At 36.1% G+C, this 24347-nt stretch overlaps 1 protein-coding gene across 1 annotated transcript in view; it reads left to right on the top strand.

Annotated features, from left to right (window-relative positions):
- LOC139119172 (probable splicing factor, arginine/serine-rich 6) overlaps nt 1-17701 on the top strand; it is a 60420-nt gene extending 42719 nt beyond the window's left edge. Inside the window, exons 5-8 of the mRNA XM_070682877.1 lie at nt 11205-11274; nt 11819-11846; nt 13825-13863; nt 16954-17701. Coding sequence (XP_070538978.1) covers nt 11205-11274; nt 11819-11846; nt 13825-13863; nt 16954-17275 — 459 coding nt within the window. The 3' untranslated portion in view covers nt 17276-17701. The remainder of the gene's footprint in view (nt 1-11204; nt 11275-11818; nt 11847-13824; nt 13864-16953) is intronic.
- The last annotated feature ends 6646 nt before the right edge of the window (nt 17702-24347 follow it).

Below are 24347 nucleotides of genomic sequence, written 5' to 3'. Positions count from 1 at the left end.
CTGCTGCTTTCTTTCTGCATGCTTTGCATCCATGCTTTGTGTCATACTGCTGCCAACCAATCACAGAGTTGGAATTGCTGCCCATGCTCTTCAGGTAGCCAATCACAGGTTGGAATTGCTGTCCATGCTCTTCGGTAGCCAATCACTGCTTTGGAATTGCTGACCATGTCAGTGCTTGTCAAGTAAAAGGCCTTAAATTCTCTCTCTGCTCACATTCTGGTTATCAATCAAAGAATTTGAATCACTGCTCATGCTTCTAGAAGCCAATCACAAGTTAAAAATGACTGCTCATGCTACTAGTAGCCGGTCAAAGGTTTGAAATTGCTTTTTGTGTAGTTGTTGCCATTAAGGGTTTTGAATCACTGCTCAAGCTCTTTGTGGCCAAATACAAGTTATGAATCACTGCTCAAGCTCCTAGTAGCCAATCACAAGTTACAAATCACTGCTTAAGCTCCTAATAGCCAATCACAAGTTACGAATCACTGCTCAAGCTCCTAGTAGCCAATCATAAGTTACGAATCACTGCTCAAGCTCCTAGTAGCCAATCACAATTTACGAATCACTGCTCAAGCTCCTAGTAGCCAATCACAAGTTACGAATCACTGCTCAAGCTCCTAGTAGCCAATCACAAGTTACGAATCACTGCTCAAGCTCCTAGTAGCCAATCACAAGTTACGAATCACTGCTCAAGCTCCTAGTAGCCAATCACAAGTTACGAATCACTGCTCATGCTCCTAGTAGCCAATCACAAGTTACGAATCACTGCTCAAGCTCCTAGTAGCCAATCACAAGTTACGAATCACTGCTCAAGCTCCTAGTAGCCAATCACAAGTTACAAATCACTGCTCAAGCTCCTATCTAGTAGCCAATCACAAGTTACAAATCACTGCTCAAGCTCCTAGTAGCCAATCACAAGTTACAAATCACTGCTCAAGCTCCTAGTAGCCAATCATAAGTTACATGTGCTGATGGTATCCCATTACATGTTTGGGAATGCTTCCTATGGCAACCAGCCATGGGTTTCCAATTGTCCAATTGTCCAATTTATCATGTTAGGTAGAGGGATCATTGGAATGTTGAGTACAAACATTGCCCCTATGTCAGACACTGTAATGGTCATGCTTTGAGCATCACATTATCTCTGAAAGGATAAATAAAGGTCAAAACTATAAACTGAAATCTTTCCACTAAGGATGCATGTAATAGACAGCTAAAATTTGATATAACATGTATTTTTCAGCTCAGAGAGGTATATATTTGTTACCAAAGAGACAGTGACAGTCAGGTTAGGTCTGACTCTACTTTTCCACCAAGCTGTCATCAAGTAAACCAGCTCATTAATTTGTCAGACACATGATAACTTTTGTCAAAGATCAGTCAGATGTCAGAGTTCAAGAGAAATTTTATGCAAAATCCCAAATTCCGAATTGCATATTAATACAATTTCACACACCAATTGGATGAGATGGAATATGTCTCACTTGAATTAAAGAACTTCTGTGTCATAAGCTAGAGCTGAGTTGGAGACAAAATTTTCACAGTGAATTTAAAACATACTACATAGCAAATTGGTGTGGTGGATTAGTTTTCTTATTTGCCTTCAACTCTTGCAGATTTTGCAATTTGATATAGAATGCGTCATTCTGTGACAAAAAATGATATTTCCCCTTCCATTCAAATTCATCCACACCATATGTTATGCAAAACATGTCAATACATATAAGTTTTATCATCACGCATATAGTATGAAAATATCAAGTTCAGGTCTGCAGTGGTATTCTATCACTCTAATAGAGAAAAATTAAATAGTAGTAGTTCCTTTTATGGATAATGTTGCCATTGCAAATATAGAGCTATGTGAGAGGTCAGAAATCGATAGTCTGCGCCCCCAATCTGCGCTAGCGCATTTCAATCTGCGCTATCAATCTGCGCTCCCATTCTGCGCTATCAATCTGCGCTCCCATTCTGCGCTCTCGAACTCTCAGGGTACAGATCATGTAGTGATTAGAATTCAAAGAATATCCAAGGTAAAAGGGACAACATATTACATTATTGTTTTGAAAACTTGTATTTTTGTCCATTACTTTTTCCCGAACGACTTTGCTCAAACTGTCTATAGTTAACTTAGTGGTAGATGGTTTGTTGCGTTATAAGCTTATGTGTCCGCACAGTAGGTCAACGTAATGTCCCCAAATAAAAGTGCATTGGTCAATGCAAGTGTTTTCACTGGATAACTTCTTTTTCTCACTAAAATCTGCTTTACCTCATTCAAAAAAGATCGGGCTGAACAGTTTCCGAGTTTGCCGAATCGGCACAACATCTTGCTGAGACACGCGAAGACCGAATTTGACTGTCGTGTCTGTTTTCAAAAATATCTTCGCACGGACGTACGCATGAACTGTGTTCAGAAAGGTAGAACACTGCGGGACTAAACTGTGGTCACAGCTGAAAAGCTAGAATTGTCATTGTGGAACAAAAAGTAAATTAAATGTCATCGTTGACGTGTCATTATGTTGAAAATCTAGTTCCAAAAATGACTAATAAGTCACCAAAGTATCGGGAAAGTCAACTGCACAACCTAACCGATCGGGTATTTCCCCATGAAGGAGCGACTTTGCACAATTTTTAAATATTGGTTATTTACTGTCCACTATCGAAGTTTGACGTCCCATATATTTCTGTTATAGATAGATATATATTTCTGTTATAGATAACAGACTTGGAATATATGTTGAGTCCCATGTCAATACTAGACGTCACCACAACGAGGTACCTTGTATGTGGGCACGCTGGGTCTGCGTAATCGTTCATTATCCGATTTTTATCGGCGATGTTGGGACTCTAATACCGAGACTACACTTGTCAAATCGCTGGTAATTTTATCCGATAAATATCAGAGATTTCACCCATGAATAGATCTGGCTCAACCCGGCGTTGTCAGTCTAACTCTAACTTTGATACAAGCACTGTACGAAAAGTCACATTTGTCATATGCTTTACCTGGGTGATACGAGACTTGTCAAAACGCCAATGTAGGTGCTACCGAAGATTTCACCACCTCATTGATCTGGTTCAGCCCGACGTCGTCAGTCTGATTTTATTTACAATACTAGACAATACTAAAGACTTGTCAAATCACGGGTAAATATCCGATATATTGGAGATTTCCCCTCTCCTCATATCTGACTTAACAATCCTAATTTCCTGAAAATATCCGATATCACATAAAAGTGCAATGTCGCTGTATCCTAGTGTCTACTGTCTATACCGATGAGCATGACGTCGTGCCTTGTACGATATGATTCCAGGTTTCGATGGATTAAAGCATATACTGCTGCATATGCGGCTTTGTTTGACCAGGAAACATGACGAGATACAACAGTTCTAAATTACCATGAGGAATACCTCTTCTGTTTTTAGCTCCACGGTATTACGAATCATCGTCTTTCCATAGTTTGTGGAAGGACAGTGTCAAAAGTTATGTCAGAGGGACCGTGATACAAAGCGTAAAAGTTCTTAGAAACTCATGTCGATGCGATGTGCAATGATGACCAGATGCTTTTACAGACCCAGCAAGCTAAAGAACTAAATTCGGGACTATCTCTATCAGTTTTAGGTTACTGATCTTCAGAGCAACAAGCGTTCGTAGCCAAATAAAGAACGTCAAAAAATGTTGGGATAGACGTTAGTCGACGTAGTCTTCTCGTGAACGTCCTTGAACCAGAACCGCGACCTTTATTTTTTGATTGCGTTGTGAAAGGATTCATATACGTATCGAAATATACATATTCAAGTGACTGAACTAGTTTCGTGGTTGGTACAATTTAGCTATTCGAGGTTTTGGGGGTCAAAGATAAGCATTACGTAAATGATTCCATTTTGTGGAGATGGTGAAACATCGCCTGCTGTACGTTCTGTTCTGAATAGAACCGCCGGTTTCCATGGTGACCATGCGACGTCTGGGCTGTTGCCCGATTTTCCCATCGGGTTTCTAATACATGTAGTAACTGACTCTCTTGCTCCATTGCTAGTATTGTTGAAAAAGGGGATCAGATGTACGAATCTCTCTTTTATAAAATCCTTCTTGACAAAGACTATACCAGCTGTTTTCTTGTGTGTACGTTTCACTTCGCAAAAGGGCTCAATTTGAAAATTAAAAGCTAAACACCAAGGGTGTAAAACATTTTACTGGGCACTCTACCAGCGGTAGCGTAGACAAATTACACGGCGTCCTAGTATGATTGACTCGTTACGTCGTGCGCACTGTTGACAGTACAGTGGTCATGACTTTCTCTACCGCGAGCTTCACATATTGTCCATTTATATGTAATATTTCACACAGGAACCTGTCTGAAGGGGCTTCGCTACACTACAGCGAGATTTTTCCAATCATAACTTAGTCAAAGGAGGTCTTTTTAAACCTCCATGTTTCGATCAAGTTTGCCTTCAAGTTGCTCTCTATTTTCGAATTGAACGTGCCCTGTCGCACAACCGTTTTCCTTGCTATAAAGTTGTAGCTAATATTGGTAAAAAGACGAGTGCAACCGCCCAAAACGCAGAGTCATGTTTTGGCTAAAGTTGGATATTTCGTCTTCACATCTGTGGAAAAGTTTGCAGTAATCTCGAACGAATCTATTTAGTTTTCACCACTCAAATTAAATATTTTATTGGTTTAGCTACTGTAATAGTGATAGTTGGGTTGAAAATGAGCTGATAGAGATGCTCAGCTTGTTAAATTATTGAGAAATTACAGGGACATGCTCATGAGGGATTGTGACCAGAGAAAGATTTACGGACTGACCATTGTTTACAAGAGCGGAACTTCAATCGCAACTTTTGTGCTTGTTCGTTCAATCGTTCCGTATTAACATGGTTTCAACAATCGAAAGAGAAGGAGTACATACATTTATGAGAGAGCGTGTGTCTATGGAATTATAGTACGTAATTTAGTATCTTTGCAGACGTGACACCACCTTGCCTTGATTATATCAGGACAGGTTGACGCGGTGACAAGGGAGTACATTGTCGTTTCTGACCTCCTCGCATGATATAAACATAAAGCTAGAACGGATGTCATAATTTGTTGATCAATGCCATCTACGATCATACATGAAAACAAGGGAGCAGCATTGAAGAAAGTGCCACAAAAGTTATGCAGTTTTAGTCGTGGGTCGTCCTTGTGGACGATTGAAAAAACTATTTACAGTTCGAACCAACCACTGAAGTTGAAATGACTGGTAGAAATCAGAGCGTTCCAAGTTCACAGGCATTCACTTCTTGCATGATAGGACTACATGTAAATCGCCTTCCTGTTATCAAGTGCAAATCTTGAAAAATCGAAAACATCTCGAGAAAATATATCATTGTTTTTACTTTTCTTCTGCGATGTGTTATGGCATCAACTTACCTAATCGTCACCGTCATAGTATCAGTTTCTTCGACATCACATCTCTCAGATCAGTGATGTCATCTTTATTTGAGAAATTCATTAAATCCTCAATCGGAGTCAAACTCACAACATTAGCACTCAGTCAGAGAAACAATATTTATAGTGACAGGCCAGGCATTGTATTGCGTTATGTGAAACAGAAAGACATGATTTACATTTCCCTTTACGATTTTCGCGATTTTGTGCACAATTACTGTGAATTACTTTGGCAAGTTTACTCCCAACCTACCTTCCTGATCAGTACACAGCCAGATAGCCATTGTGTCACGTCATCTACAGGTCACCGGCCGCACACCCGTGTATTCAGCTAGCTTGACGTCAATTTACGCAGACTTGTCAATCATCATCACGGACATTGCGAACAGGTTAACGTCAGAATTGTCGGGCTCAAACGTTTCTCTGAACATGAACAGAAATGCTCAATATCGACAGAGAAATCGTAAAAAAAGGTTTAAATAGTGACGGTACCCTAAACCAAAAGTTTCTATCCACTTGCGCTTCCGTAGGCCATCCTACAAACTTCTTCAATCAATGTCGCAAGGTTGCTGCAGTGGCTGGTAGCAAGCCCTGCCACTCCCTTTTACTATATTGATCATTTCTCAACCTTTTTATATGAGAAAGAAAATTCATCGAATGTCTTCTTCATAGCCCTAAGGATCCATGAGACTATGACTGTATGTCGCGCTTGATTCGGAATTGCATTCGATCTTACAACCAGTCTTCCTGACAGTCGGTACGGTATGGTGTACAAGTGTCGGTTAGGTGTACAAAAATACAAATCTATTGCAACACTAAACCATGCCATGTCTTATTATCTAGCGGGCAGCTATATCGCGGCAGTGTCACAAATGCCACCGTAATGACTAAAATCAAAACATTCATGGATCGAGAGCGCAGAATGGGAGCGCAGATTGATAGCGCAGATCAATAGCGCAGATTGAAATGCGCTAGCGCAGATTGGGGGCGCAGACTGTCGATTTCTGATCCCCCACATACCTGAAATATTTGATGCAAAAATATTAATGAATATTCTATTTCATTTTTCAATTCTAAGTTATACCCTTGCCCTTTCAAAACTTAGTGATGAAAAATTCTGACAATATATTGTGAAATCGTGTGAGAATATGTTAGAAAGTCAGACTGTAAATGAGAATTTAGAACAATTGACATTTATGAAATGTGTTATATCACTTGTGTGAAGTAATTATTCCTTGTACAGCTACAATGGAATATTTAGCATCCATGTTAGTTTCCACACTGCATTGCATGTATAGATTTGTAAAGATGTTGTGATAGTGTTTGACATGATGCCAGTCTTACAGTAAAATCCTGCTCCCAGTACTGGTATTTCACATTATGTCAAGACAAATTGACAAGGAATTTGCGTCTATTGCTGTCATCTGTTGTTTCAGGGTGTGTCATTGGTGTCATAAAGGTTGGGGGTTTCTAAACATTATTTGTGCATTGTACCGTATAAGTTGAGCCTCATGGTTTTCATATTGAACAAGTTAGAGGGTCCTATGAATCTTCAATGTATTATTACTAGAGGGTCCAGTATAAGTTGTTTGCCCCAGGACAGCATAGCATAGACACTACAGTGTACCGGTACATGACATGTGTGTACATGGATTCTTTAACAAGACGAAATCCAAAACATAATCTTGTAGATTCTAAAAATACCTTGAGGTGATTTAGCAAACTGTATCCGTTTAATCTGTTTTAATCTGTGCAATCTTTAATATGGCATGTACTGTAGTTATGAATATCCCATGCAACTAATATCGACTTAGCATATTGCATACTACCTGCAGCATACAGCCACTGTAAGAAATGCAGCGGGCACAGACATATTTTGGACTCAAAAGCAAAGGTCACCATGACATACCAGTAGCAAGAGCTGATAAAGTGAATGAGGACAACTCCCAGTAGTTAAAGATCAAAGTTATATAAAAACCTAGCATACAAGAGAGTTGATGATGCTGAGTGTGACATTATCTTGGACTTTTACAGATCTCAGAGAAAATAAGTTTGTAAAGTTTAGACTGAACAGATTATTAAAAAATACTGTGAATTAAATTGTTGTTTGGAAACTTGAATAACTCTTTCGGCGCCCTTTTTCGAGTCCAAATCTGAGGAACCTCAGTGGTATATTGGTACATCATCATTATCCATAGTAGTGTACAGTTGCCAAGATTGCTGCAGTCATAATACAGAATTCACACAGCAGATGACCTTCCCAGGGCAATGCAGGAATCTTGCTTTGTAATTAAGTTGTCTAAGACCATCTGGCATCTACATACCACCTATAAATCAAATCGCTTACCAAATTAAAACATTGCCCCAGTCACTCCCTAATCTTCTATGATTAACCCCTGGAACTGCAATATCATTGGTTTAAACAAAACCAGCTGGTCTGTAGTGTTGACAGTCAGATTTGTTCATTCTAGTTGGAGCATATAAAGCTTAGGGGATAGTATTTCAGGAACATGTATGGGACATGTAGCATGATGTTTTGATTTTGAAATGTTTTCTATCGTGTGATTTATGCTAAACTATAAAGGGACCTGTTTGTTGGATGTTCATGTGAATAGAGTATTTCTAATTCTATTCAATGTCAACAAACTAACCATAGAACTGACTCAGTAAGGATAACAGCTTATAAAATCATTTATATATATGTAAACTTTGCCAGAATGAAAACTCAAAGAAAGCTAGTATTCTGAAGTTAAAGGAATGATAGCTTTAACTTTTCAATGATATTTTTAGTATGTTTGTTTGGTAAAGAAACGGTTTCTTTTTCTTCTCCCTGAAGTACCGGTATGTTGGTTGACATGGAAGATCAACTAAATACCATGCAATATGTGATGTTATTGTTTACAAAGGAATTCTTGTCGTGGACTAATACATACAGACCGCATTGACATGTTGAAAGCTTGGGCATTTTGGCATGATTTTTGAAGTAGAATGAGACACCGTACTTTTGACCCAACGCAAAAATACTTGTAGAGATATTAATTTTTACAGATAATTGAGCTTTAAAAAAGAGACTGACTAATACAGTGTTCAGATTTCTCATCAATACAGAAGATTTATTTTTGAGAAGTTTTCCCATGTCTTGAGGTCTTTGCTCCATTTTAAAGCATACAGCATGATTTATATGCAGATTGAATACAACAAGGGGATAATACAGAAATAAGCACTTTACAAACAAAATATCTTTAGTGGCCCTTGATTGAAGGATAATTTAGGTATGTTTCATTTTTTGTGTTCAAAGTATATTTTGATGCCAGGCATATTTTTGACCATTATCTAGTGTTGGGGTATGGTAGAATTTGCTACCAAATAGTGTCATTCAGTGCAGGTGTTGTTGTTTGTTTATCATCAAATTTCAATTATCATTCTTTATTCATTTTTCCGCTGTTTTGTAAGTTTGTATGGATAAGAAATATTTCTATTCACAACCATCTATTGGCTTGGAATGCCAAGATCAAAACCATATTCAAAATACTTAAAACACTTGTCTAGAGGAGAAAGGGTGGTTTGAAGTTGAATAGTACAAATTTCAAATTTTGGTAGCTTTATTTTTACATTCAAGTTATGATTAATTGTTTATTTTTTTATTCTTTTATATTATGTTATTATTCTTTCATCTCGAGATGATGGAAAAAGGTATATGACACACAGATAGCCATAAAGCAAAAGAATTACTAAAATGAAAGCAAACAATAGAGTTTATTTCAAAATGTCACAGCAATGCTTTAGGATCCTGTGTGACCAACACTTCCAGTATACAATTCAGTCTCTAAAACCCCTGACAGCTACATCACAAAATGATATCCAATTCACCAGTAGACTGTATTGAAACTTTGGGTTACCTCAAACAAAACGTGAAATCTTTGACTATATCTCTGAATATAAATGCCCTGCAGATTTGACCCTCAGTTCAGCAAATCTTTCTGAACACATGACCATGATCATGACCATTCTAGACACTTAATAGTTCAATGTCATTCCAGGCACAATTAAAAAGAACAGTAGTTCAAAATTTTGAAAAGGAAAGTGGTGTGGAAGGTCAAAGGTTAATGTAAACAATGGCTGAACTCAGCATGGTAAACAATTTTTAGTAGCATTATCTGTTGCTATGATTTATTTGTACCTAATGGAGTCTTTCACAGCCAAATCATTATCAACCTTGGGGGTCTTTCCCCAGTGTCATCTGTCTCAGATTTTGACTGTTTCTGTTTATCAACCATGAATCATTGAATGTCTTCAAATTTGCTATCTTTAATAAGATAAAAGGACTAAGGGACCTTCTCGGATTGTCGCATAAATTCAAGAAACAAACTTTCTTCCTCTACATCAAAACCCCCTCCCCCTAAACGAAAGTTCAAAAGTGCAAAATGTTGATGTCTGCCTGACAATACAATGTGGCATTTTGCTATAGCTACTGAAGAATATGTTCCCCTGACCACATTACATCATCAAGTAATTGATCAAATTTGAGTACTAACCACCGTCACTCTGTCAGCATGATACGAACAAGTTGGAAATAGTTATAGCAAATTTGTTGGTATGAGTGTGCAGGTTTTGTTTATTTTTACACACAATGTACAGAGAACTTGTAATCACAAAATAAAAGTGTGAAAGTGAAATTCACTAATTGAATGGAGGTCAACCAACACCCCCACCCCCTCCCCCCTTCATAAACTAATGAATTTTGATTTTTGAACTTGTGCGACAATCATGGTCCCTAAGAAAGCAGCAGGTTTTCTTTTCAAGAAACATTGCCTATTATATCATACCAGTATGCTAACTGCAATCTGATTGGCCGAGACGTTAAAATAACCCTGCTATATTCACAATATAGCACGGTTGGAACAGGCATGATGACTCAGCCAGAGAAAAATTCCCTTTTGACATTTCACGACAAGATTTCAATTCAATGCTATGATACAAAAAGTACTAAATACCACATCAGCAACAGTTAAATAGATTTGATCCATTCACTCAAATATGCATAGCTATTGCTTTTGTACATAAGTTGTGAATTTAACTGTTCAAAATCTTATGGTACACCATTGCTTAGTGTGGTTTATTTATTGCTTAAATATTCCCTGGAGTAGTGTTTACTGTACTTGGACCACCATTGAAATGTGTACTCTAATTAGGAATGGGACAAGTGTATCATTTACAATGTATTCAGCATGCCGACGGTTCAAATCCCAAGGATAATTGCTGTCATGATAGAATTACATATGACAACTACTATATGTGTTATTTCTATTTTGGAGTTTCTCTTGTATGTCAAAGTTGCGTTTAATGCCTGTAATACAGAGGTCACATGTTCTCTAAATGAGGTAATTCTCCTAGGCCTATTACTTTGAATGTCACAGATGTCATATGATGGTTTGTCATTTTAATGCATTAATCTCATATGTTACTGTTTTAGTATAAAAATTCACTGATTTAGTGGTCACAGATCATATTCATAATCAACCTTTGACCTACCCGGTACTTTGATAGATTTTGATGATTGTTATGCAGACCGAGGCACAAGACATCAATTGGCCCTCTGAAGATATAATGATAATTACTGCAATGTAGTGTGTACATAGTCATGAGAAATTCAGGTAAAGGCTAGCTGACAAGTGAATCCTTTAATAACATTGACTGTACAGTGTCATTGTTCTCTTACCAATCTTTCATTCACATTGGTTACAGCTACTGATGACTATTTATGATCTTTTTTTATCAGGCTGATGATGAGTGCTATAAATGCCATCGTACTGGACACTGGGCCAGAAACTGTCATGATTCACGCTATTGTGAGTATTTAGCAACTATGATGTGTTCTTGTATTAAAAGAATTGACATGTGTACACCAAACCCTCTGTTCAGTGCAAGGTAGTAGCTGACTGTAGTACAATGCAACAAAGGCACACTCAGTCTCTATGGTGTCTATGGTATGCTACTACAAGTCAATATACTGGTGTCTATCAGACGTACTATAAGAGTGTAACATAAGCGTGTTCAACAAATTCCATGAGGAAGTTGATTTTCAGGTCAAATTCTCTCCTTGCTTACCTAACACATACACATGCACTCCATCTCTGTTGGATAATAACATTGTCTGAAAATTATTACAGACAAGAATAAGAATTTGTGCTAATTAATGCAATGGAGCAGTGAAAGTGATTGCTACATTGGTATGATAGATATGCTCTGTCGATTACGGAAAAATATAATACCTAATTTGATGAAATTTTCTGCTAAGAAAAACAGACAGAATAATTCAATGAATTATCCTGTCTGTTTTTGACATATTGTTTGTCACATGTAATTTTCATTTTCCATTTCATTTGATTACAGTGGGTTATGGAAGAGGACCAGCACCACGGTGAGTCTGCCTATGAGAGTAATTGTAAGCCATGAGACAAGTCATTCTATGCCCTACTGGTGTTGATGTATAGTATACCAAGTATACGGTAGTACAGGAAATTACCATCAAGCCATTTAGCAACAAAAATGATTGTTCCTGGCTGTAATATACCCTTAAAAAATCTTCTCAATCAAAAAGTCAGCATGCATTCAACAGGATTAATTGATCCCATTGGCATGACATGCTTTAATAGGCTGGTACCTCATATGAAATGTTTGATAAAGATCAGCACAGCTATAACTCTTGCAACCCCAAAACCAGCTGAGAGGTGCCACTCCTAATATCATGTTGATATTTCAAACAAAAGTCAGTATTTGATTCTGCTGTTCGACTTGGCTTTTATGCATGGATCATATGAAATTGTGAAAAAAACAAAATGCTGGGGTCTTTGGAGAAGTTTGCCATTCAATGTCCAAGTAAACGTTGAGTTCCAAAAATGGAACATTGGTCTCCAGCTCTCAGGCAAACTGAGCTGGAGAGAACAGATTGTTCAAAGACTAGTGTATATCTGGTAATTATAGCTTGATACACAGAGTTGTTAACCATATTTCTGTTGGACTTAGTAGACAAATATATTTTGATTGTAGAAGTGAATTGGTTGCTTATGATGTACATCCACAGCAAGTTGTAACATGAATGTGTATGAATGATGAATAGGAAAATTGTTTTGTGTTGGGCCAATGTACCCTGTGCTGTCATGGATGACACAATTGTGATTCTGGCAAATTGTAAACAGGAACAGGCACAAGTCACGTACTGTTTGTATTAGTAATGGTAGTATGATATGTGAAACCCAGACTTTGAATGGACCACGGTACACACAGAACCATGCACACAAACATACCTGTAGAATGAACTGCTAGTCTATGATATCAGAGGATAGTACTAAATAAATGTAGAAAAAAGTGAGTGAGTGAAAACTACTGAAAGGCAAATGTACATAGCAAGATAAGACATGCATGGTTACAACAACAGTCAATCCAATATTACCCGGTACATTAAAACTGATTGCATCCTGGTTTACAGAAACCTTGCAAAATCTTTGAACAAAATATAGAGCAACAGAAATGTATCAATAGGAATAAATCTGTGAATTCTATAAAAATGAAAAAAAATTACCTAGTTTAATCAAAAACACCAAAAATGTATTCTTCTCAACCTTAGACTGAAAGATCTGTTCCTTGAGGACACTCTCTACACTCCCCCAAAAGAGCGCCCTCAATCGATGGATCTTTCAGTCTACCTCAACCTACACCTAGATATATCAACACAGTGACATTCTAATGTAACATGAACGATTTCCAGCCACTGATGTAGGCACTGTTCATGATTCCTGAATGACATTAAAGAGTCACAACTGATGTTTCACTGTGTAGACTTTACTCTGCACTGCTTCACAAAACACTGTAAGCACAAAGAGCAATATATAAATATGAAACAGCAGGGAAACTAGAGCACCAAACTAAAATAAAGTAGTCAAATTGTTGAGTTAGTGTCATCATAACTATTTTGGATCTAAAAGTTGGATAATACCAATGTAAATTTATGTCTTTAACCAAAGTGTTTTTGAAGTGTAACAGATATCAAGTGGGATATCTCACTTCCATAAGGATTTAATCTCAAAGAAAATACTTTACTGAGTCTTGCTGTCTAAATCTTTAATAACCTTGTTTAATACTAAAATAATCTTGTCTGTTGATAGAGCAAGTTCCTTGTGTGGAAGCAGAATTATTGCAAAAATTGTCAGGGTACATTCCATGTGCAGTGATACACAACTTTGTGGTTATATAGATAGACTGTACACAAACACAAGTCATTGATTAGACTTTTCAGAAATCTCAACTTAAGGATGAAATAGTTAATGTGTCATAAATATTTGATAGTGATAACAGTATACTATGATTGGTTTGAAATGTTATAAATTGATGTTTTACAGGTCTGTTTCCAGGCCTGATAGCAGATCATTTGGAAGAAGGTGGGCTAATCCCTCTAATTATTGGTGAAATTCATTTAATAAAATATGAAAGCAAATCATCAATAAATGGGCAAAAAAGCAGTCATTCCACAATCAACAGCTGGTCAAATGTTTAACCTGAATGCCTTTCTAGTCTCTTTACACTCCATGACATGCACCTTCACAATAGTACATGATATTTCATGGCAGTATGCTGCTTAGCTTGATAAGCACTACATTGCTGGGAAAGAAAGTTAAAATCTTTCCAATCATGCAAGACATGGTACATACCCTTACACCTATTGGTTTGATATTACAGTACAGCATCCATGCCACTAGCTCAAAGTCCATATCTTACACTAATCTCTTTTTTGGCAAGGTGACTTGAAATTTCCAACATTTTGCTGTCAAAATCTAAATCCTTAAGTGTATGCCTACACATGAAAAATACATACTTGCCCCATCTGAGCAAAATAAAGCATTCAGTATGAAAATTAAGGAGCAATCCTTATAAAAGGCAGATTCTTCTATGCTATACAAAGGATTTAATAACTGCATCTTAAAGATTATTTCTCTATGAAACAGGTATTAACTTTCAGAAAATTTAATCATGGTGCCTCCCATTCCATCATCTTCTCTGCCCTGACATCACCTCATCTATCATGACTGTACAGACTTTGACAGCACAATCTTCTGGTGCATTATTTTTAATGATAATTGTTTAAGTTATGTCCTGCAATAAGTACAGATTAAAGTGCAGTTTGATGTCCTGTGTTGAAACTTCAATGAAAGGGCAATAGTTGCAACTTTTGAGGACTTTTTAGCTCCGCTGTCAGCGACGCGGAGCTTATCAAATAGGTTGATTTTCCGTCGTCGTCCGTCGTCCTCCGTCGTCCGTCAACAATTGCCTTCTCCTCTGAAACCGCAAGTCCAATTGCTTTGAAATTTTATATGCAGCTCACTTGGGGTGACCTCACTTAAGTTTGTTCAAATCGTGGTGAAATTTGCATATTTGTATTTTTGGGGTATTTTTGGTGTTTTTGGTAAAAAAATCTTCTCTGAAACCGCTTGTCCGATTGCTTTGAAATTTGATATGCAGTTTACTTAGGGTGACTTCAGTCAGATTTGTTCAAATCGTGGTGAAATTTGCATATTTGTATTTTTAAGGATATTTTTGTCATTTTTGGTAAAAAAATCTTTAAAAATCTTCTTCTTCAAAACTACCAGTCAGATAGCTTTGATATTTGGTACATATGTCCCTAGGGATGATCTTTTTCAGATTTGTTCAAATTGTGCAGAAATATGGAAATTTGCATATTGAAGGCAATTTTTGCCATTTTTGGTCAAAAAATGTATTTCTCTAAGAGTACTGGTCTGATAGTTTTGAAATTTGGTATACAGGTTTCTATAGATGAACTTAGTAATATATTGAATTTCTGATGAAATCTGTAATTTTGTATTTTGGGGGCAATTTTTGCCATTTTGGTCAAAAATGTGTATTTCCAAAAGTACTCATCTGATAGCTTTGAAACTTGGTATACAGGTTCCTACAGATGAACAAAATAATATTTATTGAAATTATGCTGAAATCTGCAATTTTGTATTTTTGGGGCAATTTTTGCCACTTTTGGTCAAAAAATGTGTATTTCCAAAACTACTCCTCTAATAGCTTTGCAATTTGGTATACAGGTTCCTACAGATCACCTTAATGATATTTATTGAAATTATGATGAAATCAGCAATTTTGAATTTTTGGGTCAATTTTTTCCATTTTTGGTTAAAAAAATGTGTTTCTCAAAAAGTACTGGTCTAACAGCTTTGAAATTTGGTATACAGGTTTCTATAGATGAACTAAATTTGATCTTTTGAAATTATGATGAAATCTGCAATTTTTATTTTTGGGGGCAATTGTTGCCATTTTTGGTCAGAAAATTTTATTCTCAAAAAACTACTCATCAGATAGCTTTGGTTGACATGTTCTTAGGGATGATCCGATGTGATATATGCAAAGTATGATGAAATCTTCAATTGTGTATTTTTGCAGCTATTTTAGCCACTCTTTCTGGCCACTGCATTGAGCTATCATATATTTAATTTCCACCTTCATCAACATGTGTCAAAAATAGTTATTCTCTACATAAACACAGCGGAGCTATATCGGCCGCTAGGTCACTTGTTTCACTACCAATACAGTTTACTGTTCTACCAGTAATCCCCAAGGCCTGTTTTAATACATGGTATCCAGCTTGTCAACTCATTCTGAAGACTGTACAGTATTGTTATTGTTGATCAGTGAATTCTGGTCCAGATTAGAATTCTAACATAAACAAAGACAGTGCATTTTAAATTGAGTAGATGCTGTGTTTACAAGCTAAACAGGAGGTGTTTCAAAATGCTTTGGGGAGTAGAATTGGAACTTGCAGTTTACCTGGTTCACCCATAGTGAAACATATGTCATTAAAAGATGGGACTACTGGCCCTTTAATCCAATCTTCCAAAGCATAATTGTAAGCAGCTTCAGTCAATCCAACATACTCTTCTTTGTATACCATCACTGACTATGATTATATATGCTATAATATGGTATGAGTAGTGACAGTAAACTTGACCTGAAGACAATATTGCCAATATCAATGCATTTCAAAACATCCAGAATGTAACTACATAACATTCTGGGATACAGTGTTGATTTGTTTGTTTTGGATGACTATAAATTTGATCAAGTCACACATCAGTATCAGTACTTGTGTAATAATGATTACGAATTGCTCATCATGCTGTTATTATAATTGTTAGAGCTTAAATGTAGCATTGCTTGTCATGGTTTTGAAGGTGTGCATTCACAATTATCTAAGATATTGAATCTAAAGTCCAGTACATAATTATAATTAACGCAAAGAATTGCTTACCTCTTTGACACTTTTTTCAAAGGGATTTTTGAATTGTAAGGTGAAAGCTAAACACATCTGATTTCACAATTCCTATTGACTATTGCCCTCCTGAGTTACTATTGCCCTACCGAGTTACTTTGCCCTCCTGTGTTAGCCCTAATAGGACATGATCTCTGAAAGAGAGCTATTATAAATACTGTCTACGCCTTTTGTTTTGAAGGTCTTCATACAGAAGTCGAAGTAGGAGTCGTGATCGGGATCGGGATTACAGCAGAAAGTCCCGTCGTCATCACAGCAGAAGTCGTAGCCGAAGCCGTGATCGCAGGGATCGTCACAGCAATGACAAACACAACAGCAGCAACAGTCGTAATAACAGAAGGAGCAGCAACAACCACAGGAGGAAAAGTTATAGCCATAGTGATAGCCGTAGTCGGAGTCAAAGCAGTGAGCGGAATATCAGAGACCATAGTGCCAGCCCTAAGAGAAGTAGTCGCAGCAAAAGCAGCAGTCGTAGTAGTGCAAGTCGAAGTAGAAGTCGGTAGAAAAAGGGGAACAATTTCCAAGGAAATGAAAAAGTGTTTGTTTCATGTTAGATTATACTCTAAATGATGCAATATTTGAGAGTGAATTTATCTTTTCTAAGAGTTCTTAATGTGTATTTTTGGAGGAAAGAAGTATTAGATACAATCTGCCTGTTTCTGTAGAGGTTTCAGAATAGAGTACATTTTCAAAAAAATTGTATTGATCTAATCATGCCATATTTGTCATTTTCTATTTGATGAGGACCTTTGAACACAACTAATTCAACATTTAGTTTCATTTGTTAAAACATAGCCCTGCCATCAAATTTTCTATAATTGGCCAGCTAATCAAACACTGAAAAGTTATTGTTTACTGATTGTAAAATATTATAATCCAACATTTTCAGTTCTTGTGCCCCTCTCAGACACTTAAACATGTTTGCTGAGCCTCATAGTTCATTGTAAATTCTGTTTAAGACTCCCTGCCAATTGGCCTACAATGGTTACACGAACTGACATTTTTTTTATAAATCAAAACACTTTGGTCAAACCTTTGTCAATTTCTGTTCAGAATTGTGTTACCGGTATATATGTACAGTAAACAATGTATATAGTAGCTTCAAAACTGTTTTATTGAGTTATTTCCTGATTGTTTAAGTACTAAGTTCTGAGTGTCTGGTTTTTACCTTTCCATCTCTATGATTTGGTCAAATCCAATTGTTTTCTATGGTAAAGTTGGACCTCTACACACAGAAATGGGGTGAAAGGGTTAGCCTCTTTGTTTGTTGACAATGAGTAATACTTTAATATAGGTCACCAGAGGACACTATTAAATTATGTAGTATCAATATATATGGTTGTTGCTTTAAAATTGTGAGAGACTCAAAAGAAATTTTGTACAGTACACACTGAATATAATTCAGGGGCCGAATACAAAATATTTTTATGATTCATTGGTCACAGATATCTTGGTAATAAGTCACAGAAGATAGCTTTGTTTTATTTGAGGAATGATAAATGGTAGCTAAGTCTGACACTGAGAAGAGATAACACTGACTTTCAGTGTCTCATTTACTATTCTGTCGATAGCCTGATACAAGAACCAGAATACACAGTAACCATCATAATTTATTTCTTCTTTTTCTCTTGGGAAAGTATTTGCCTATAAGGTCTCGTAAAATTGAGTTTTTTGTGCTTATTTTGGCAAGCATGTTTTATATTTGCTCACTTTTTGTGTTCGATATGGTATATTTTTCATGAAAGCAACTGCAGTTAGCTGTATGTGATATCAAGACTTAAGTATATTTGTACAAAGTACATCAAAAGCAGTAGTACTACCAGTAGACAGTATCAAGTATTTATCCTAGAATTAATGCCCGTTCTGGAACAGAAATATTGTCTATGATGTACATGTAATTGTTCAAATGCTTGACATTTGTCCGTCCACACTAGATAAAAGATCCATGTGCTATGGAAAAGAACAAGATCAAAGCACATATTGACAAGTGATAGGGAAGTTAGTAGACCCTGCATGGATTTGTGGTTTATATAATTGCTTTGGAAGATTAAGAGGAATATAGACTCTGTCACAGCCCCGTAATGACAAAACAAGCAATTCATATTTAGGGCAATGTCAAAAATGTAATGTTAAACATTAAAATGTTTGTATTAAAGTATTTTCAAATTCAATTCAAGCCATTGTGGGGCATCGTTTGCTTCATTTGGCTTATGTTGATTCAATTTTAGGATTTCTATGCCATAGCTCAAAACTTCAGAAATTAGGTTTTTTACCCAGCATTTAACCTATGACATTGGCCCTTAGACCTTAGGAATAAGCTTTGGCCAACTATTGAGGGTGCCTATATAAAAGATTCTGATAGAGCAATCACTGTGAGATAGTGTTGGCTGTGAGAGAGTCCATTAGAGGTGAATAATGGTTTCAGACTTGTACATGTAACTTTGAACATTTTTATATTATTATGATTTTGCTATTTCAGTTGTAGTATACTCTCAATACCATCTTGTGTATGAATATATATGAAAATATATATCAGTATGTGCGAAGACATTTTAACTATGAATGCAAGGAAAGCTTGTAAAACTTTTGCAGAATTATTAAGTTGCAGGTTTGTAAATAATACTTCACAGTATTAATTTTCATGATTGTACTGGTGTGAAATGATTTTAACTGAAGAAATTTTAAAATTAGGTTTGATCATTGTCAGATAACAGATATACATCTGAAATAACCATGCAGGGAGGAGTTCTAGTAGATTCCAGATAGTGTTCTTGCCTGGCCAAACTTGCAGGAACATGTGTAGGTTACAATGGTCAGGTCTAGTTCCTTCTGAGTGACTCATCAGAAAAGAGCTTTAATGTGATAGAAAGGACCAAACAGGTGAATTGTGGAACTTTTTAGAGCCAGTGGCCGTAACTTTGGATGATATTTTATCACTATTTTTTTATTTTGTATGTCAACTGTAATTTCTCGTTCTACGCCCCAAAGCATGTTGACATACACATTATTAAGCTTGTCAACTCAGCCTGTACATGTGCAGACTGCATTGGTATTGTTCGAAGAGAGTTCTGGTCCAGACTAAAATTGAAGTGTAAACAATAACAGTGAATTTTACATGTATAAACGCTGTGTTGATCGACAGCCATATATGTGGTGTTTCAACATGCTTTGGGGAATAGAATAAGAACTTGCAATTGATGAAAAAAGACAAAAGTAGTGAAAACGTCATCAAAATTTACAGCTACTGTCCCTTTACAGAGAGATGAACATTATATGAAGATGTAATTAATATTATTCATGATAATTATAAAATTAATTTAATTCTCAAACATGCTTCAGGTACTCTTAGAAGTCACGGAATATTACATATGGAAATGTTTATTCAGGAAAATTCAACTCAATATAAAAGGGCAAAGGGAGAAAATTTGTGTTTTGGCTGAACATAATTGTTACAGTGCAAGCTGATTTCATAAGACCAAAGTGATGTTTTGAAATGTGAATTTAAAAATATTATTTGTGTAACTTCATAGGAATGGAATTTCCTCTGAAGTTTCATTTCAAAAGTGGAAACTAATTATTTTCAAAGGTTTTATTGAAAGCTTTATACTTTTGCTTAGGCCTTTTTGTTTATTAGTAGAATCTCATTAGAATTTCATATTGAAGACTGTTGTACAACACTAGTATTTTCGTTATCTTAGTCAGATACATAGGTTTTCTTCAGGGATGAAAGCATCAAATATGTTATGTGTATTAACTGTGCATTTCATTGCAGAATAACAAAGACCCAATTAGAGATGCAATCAAAATGTAGGTGAACTCAGTCTATACTTTGAAAGTGAAAGGACTTAAACTTTTGCTCAAACTTTCCTGAATGAAGCTTTTAAGCATTCTCTCACCAAATCAGGGGTCACCGTGCAAAGTTTTGAACTTGTGAAACAAATTACCGAACATTCCGCGATATTTGAAATTCAAAATGGCCCCCATTCCTATGGGGAAAAATTACATTTTGGATTTTTGAAAAACTAAGACGGTGGAAGTTTTTCTTTCTCAAAGAGCTTTAAAATGAGCCCCCAAAAATGGTAGATCAGAAAAGAATTGTAGATATATGCGAGTCGGACTGTTTGTCCCTGAGGCGCATTCTACCTTAAAGAGATGGGTCTGTCTTTTATGCAGTCATGGTTTTTATTTCCGTGCTATGGTGGGGACTCCAACATGATTGCATAAAAGACAGACCCATCTCAATGGATTTTTTTCAGATAAAGATGACTTGTTGCTGAAAAATGACTAACATAGTACATCTCTCTCATTCTTGAAACTTTGGTCTAAAATCTGTTTGCTTTCAATATTTCACTTGCACAGTGATGGATTAGATCCTGGTACATAGGGATTGGTTTGATCCCAGCTGGTAAATTGGGATAATTGTTTGTATCCCTAGTACACAGGGCAAGGGTGTGACAGAGTTAGAAATGCAAGAATTGCTTGATTTGAATGAAACCTTTACACAGTGGTATGAACTAGACTTTGAGATTTTTGTTGTTGTTTGTCATTGGTAAACAATAAACACTGCTTAAACTTGAATTATTTGTATATAAAGATTGTATACAAGGGTTTAGATGATATTATGAGGAACAACTCATTCAAGCTAGAAGTTGTTTTGTTGTAGTGTAATTTGAAGATATTTGTTAAAGCACAGACAGTTAAAGTACTTTGAAAACTTTGTAGCAGGTACTATTTTTGGATAGCTAAACTTTATGAACACAGAACTACAGTGTCTTTGTAATTTTATTCTATTAAAGTTTTATGACAAAGTTATCAGGAAAAGTTGACATTTGTACATTCTACTCAACTCAGTGTATTTTTTTGTACTTTTTACTCTTGCTCTTATTACCTCATAAAATATCTTTTCTATCTTATAACCTCTGTGGAAGATGATTGTCAATGGGCTATCAGTACTTTGTGTTAGTGTACATAACATAATTTGGACAATGTTGGCTATACTTTATTCTTTGAATCTTGATCAGATGTTTAACTTAGATACAGTACAATCCAAAAGCAGATCATTTTTTGACCAAGAAGGTTCACTGTAGCAATACCTTTAGAAAATACGGCTTGTTCCTGTCTCATGTCTTAGGATAAAAGAACACATTGACCACTGCTGTCATCAGTTCCAAAGCTATCATTCATTATCATAGGTCAGGCTGAATGTGAAAATCAATGTAGCTGCCATTCATGAGTAGTATGTCAATATTGTTCCGGAAGTGAGCATTTTAAGGTATCATAGTATATGTGACTCTCCAAACTTTAAACTTTTTTTAAAATCAAGAATGAGAATTGGTCCCCACAATGCTAATTTTGATACAAGAGAAACAATTCCCTAACATTTACTGACTTTCTACATTCAAAATGGCTGCTGTAGAGGAAATTTTGATTGTCCACAAAAATAAAACAGTTGAAAACTTCTTGTACTCCATACTCTTCAAAACGATTCCAAACCAGAAAATTGTAAAACTGTGATGGATCTGTTATTTCCCTTGTGTGCATTCTACCTTAAATGGCTGGAATGGTTAACTTGTAAAAACCAAGAATTGAATGACAAATGCCAGGCTTGAGTCAATTAATCAAATCATTGTAAACAGTGCAGGTCACAAATTCTTCTCATATTCTCATTTCAATTACCATTTGTAAGCTGAAAAGCTGTTGTCTTGTTCTGAAACCGTGATAAACAAACATTTCCTTCAACATAACAACTGCAGAGCTCAGTATTTTTGGATGAACAAATAAATCTATGGTCATCAATTTCATAGTACATTTTGATCTCTGTCACAGATAGAGTTCTATGGAAAAGATATTTTGCAATCTCTTTCAAAGTCGGAATTGTCTAGAAGTCTTAATTTCTGTATTGTGTGTCTGCCATGGTTGACTTATGGTAGCTTGCACCTAACAACTGAAAGACTAAACTTTTGCTCAAAGATTCCTCAAGAAAACATTAAACCATCTTTTTCAAAATCAAGAGGAAAAATTTGGATTGCTAGTACCGTTACTATAGAAACAAGTTAACTATAATTGACTATTTGAAATTCGATCACAATGGCCACTTTCCGTGTGAGGAAAATCATTTTTTATCTCCACAAAAATAATATGGTGAAAACCTTATGTACTTCACCAGCTTCAAAATTAGTCCACATAAACAGTAGACCAGAAAGTTACCATAAAAACTTTTGAGACAGTGGATATCTGTCGCAAGATGCATGCTTTATGCAGAAATCTTAATTGCCATGAACTGCCTGGTAATATACATTATACTATGAAAGATATCCCATTTTGCCGAGAAAATTTTCATTCATAAATTCTCAGTCACCCATTTTGTACTTAACATATTTCAGTATTTGTAAGCTTACATTCTACCAAACAAAATGTATGTGACAAAGTAATGACAATTTTATGAAGTACTGAAGTCATATTAGCATCAGTTCCTCAGATATTTATCTCTTTCTTTACTATAAGCACAGATATTTGTTTTTTTTCCAAGATGATTTTTGTCCTGTGAATTTTTAGACAAATGGTGTTATTCTTATTTTGGGTAAATAACTTTATTCTGTTGTTCAAGAAAAAGCTGTATACGTTTCATCAAGAGTATTTTGTCATAGATAGTTCAATAAATGTATACCCGGTCAACTCTATGTGCTTGCTTTGTTTTGAATTCCTCAGTGAGAGATACGTACCAATGATGTGTGTTTCTGTATGGATATATAATGCTGATCAGAAACTCACTATTAGCATCTGCTTGATCAAACTTTATGGCAATGTTTTCTTGCATTCAACTTGAAAATATTATGTCAGAGCTTAGAGTTTAGTCTTTTAACGTTCCCTGTGAATGGTTGATATCTTCCTGTTTTGCTGAAGTTTAAAAGACTTGGAAAAAAGAAAATGTTTTCACATGAGCTAAACATTTTGCAATGGCAAGTGTTTGATCTAACCATTTCAAGAACACAAACACGACACTATATTGTATTTATACCGGTGCATTTGTTTAACGGATTCCACTTTCGACAACAACATCAAAAACGATAACAAAACCTTTCAGAAATACAAATAATTTTATATCCATTTATGTTCTCCAATCTTGCTAACGTCAGTAACGAGAGCAGCCACAGTCGTTTGCGGTTACCGTGAACCGTGAACGCCCCCACTGACCTGACCTAGAAAAACTATGTGCCGTATTTTTTCTAAGTCAGTGGGGCCTAAGGGCGTTCGCCGTGTACCCAGCCATAAGCGATTGTATTCAGAAAGCATATGGTCTTCCCGGAAAATATACAATGTTCTTTTGCTCGCTGCCCTACGAGTATGGCGAGGGTGTCCGGCTTTGGCAAAGCGGCCTCCTCCCAACTCCGCAAACACCTGGGCAAAAAAGTAGAGATTTGCACAACGTGGAAACTCTACCAAGGTGTTTTATCTATTGTTCCTGCAAAGGAGTAATATGCGACATCGATGTCTAGGAAATCATGCCTCATAAAGAGTGGCAAATGTCATTACAAATACAAAGATGAATATTGTGAAGCGCAGGGAGCTCGGAGA

This window comes from Ptychodera flava, chromosome 1 (genome assembly GCF_041260155.1).
Source record: "Ptychodera flava strain L36383 chromosome 1, AS_Pfla_20210202, whole genome shotgun sequence".
Classification (NCBI taxonomy): domain Eukaryota; kingdom Metazoa; phylum Hemichordata; class Enteropneusta; family Ptychoderidae; genus Ptychodera; species Ptychodera flava.
Note: the sequence above shows the minus strand (reverse complement) of the source record. Positions and strands in the feature narration are given on the sequence as shown.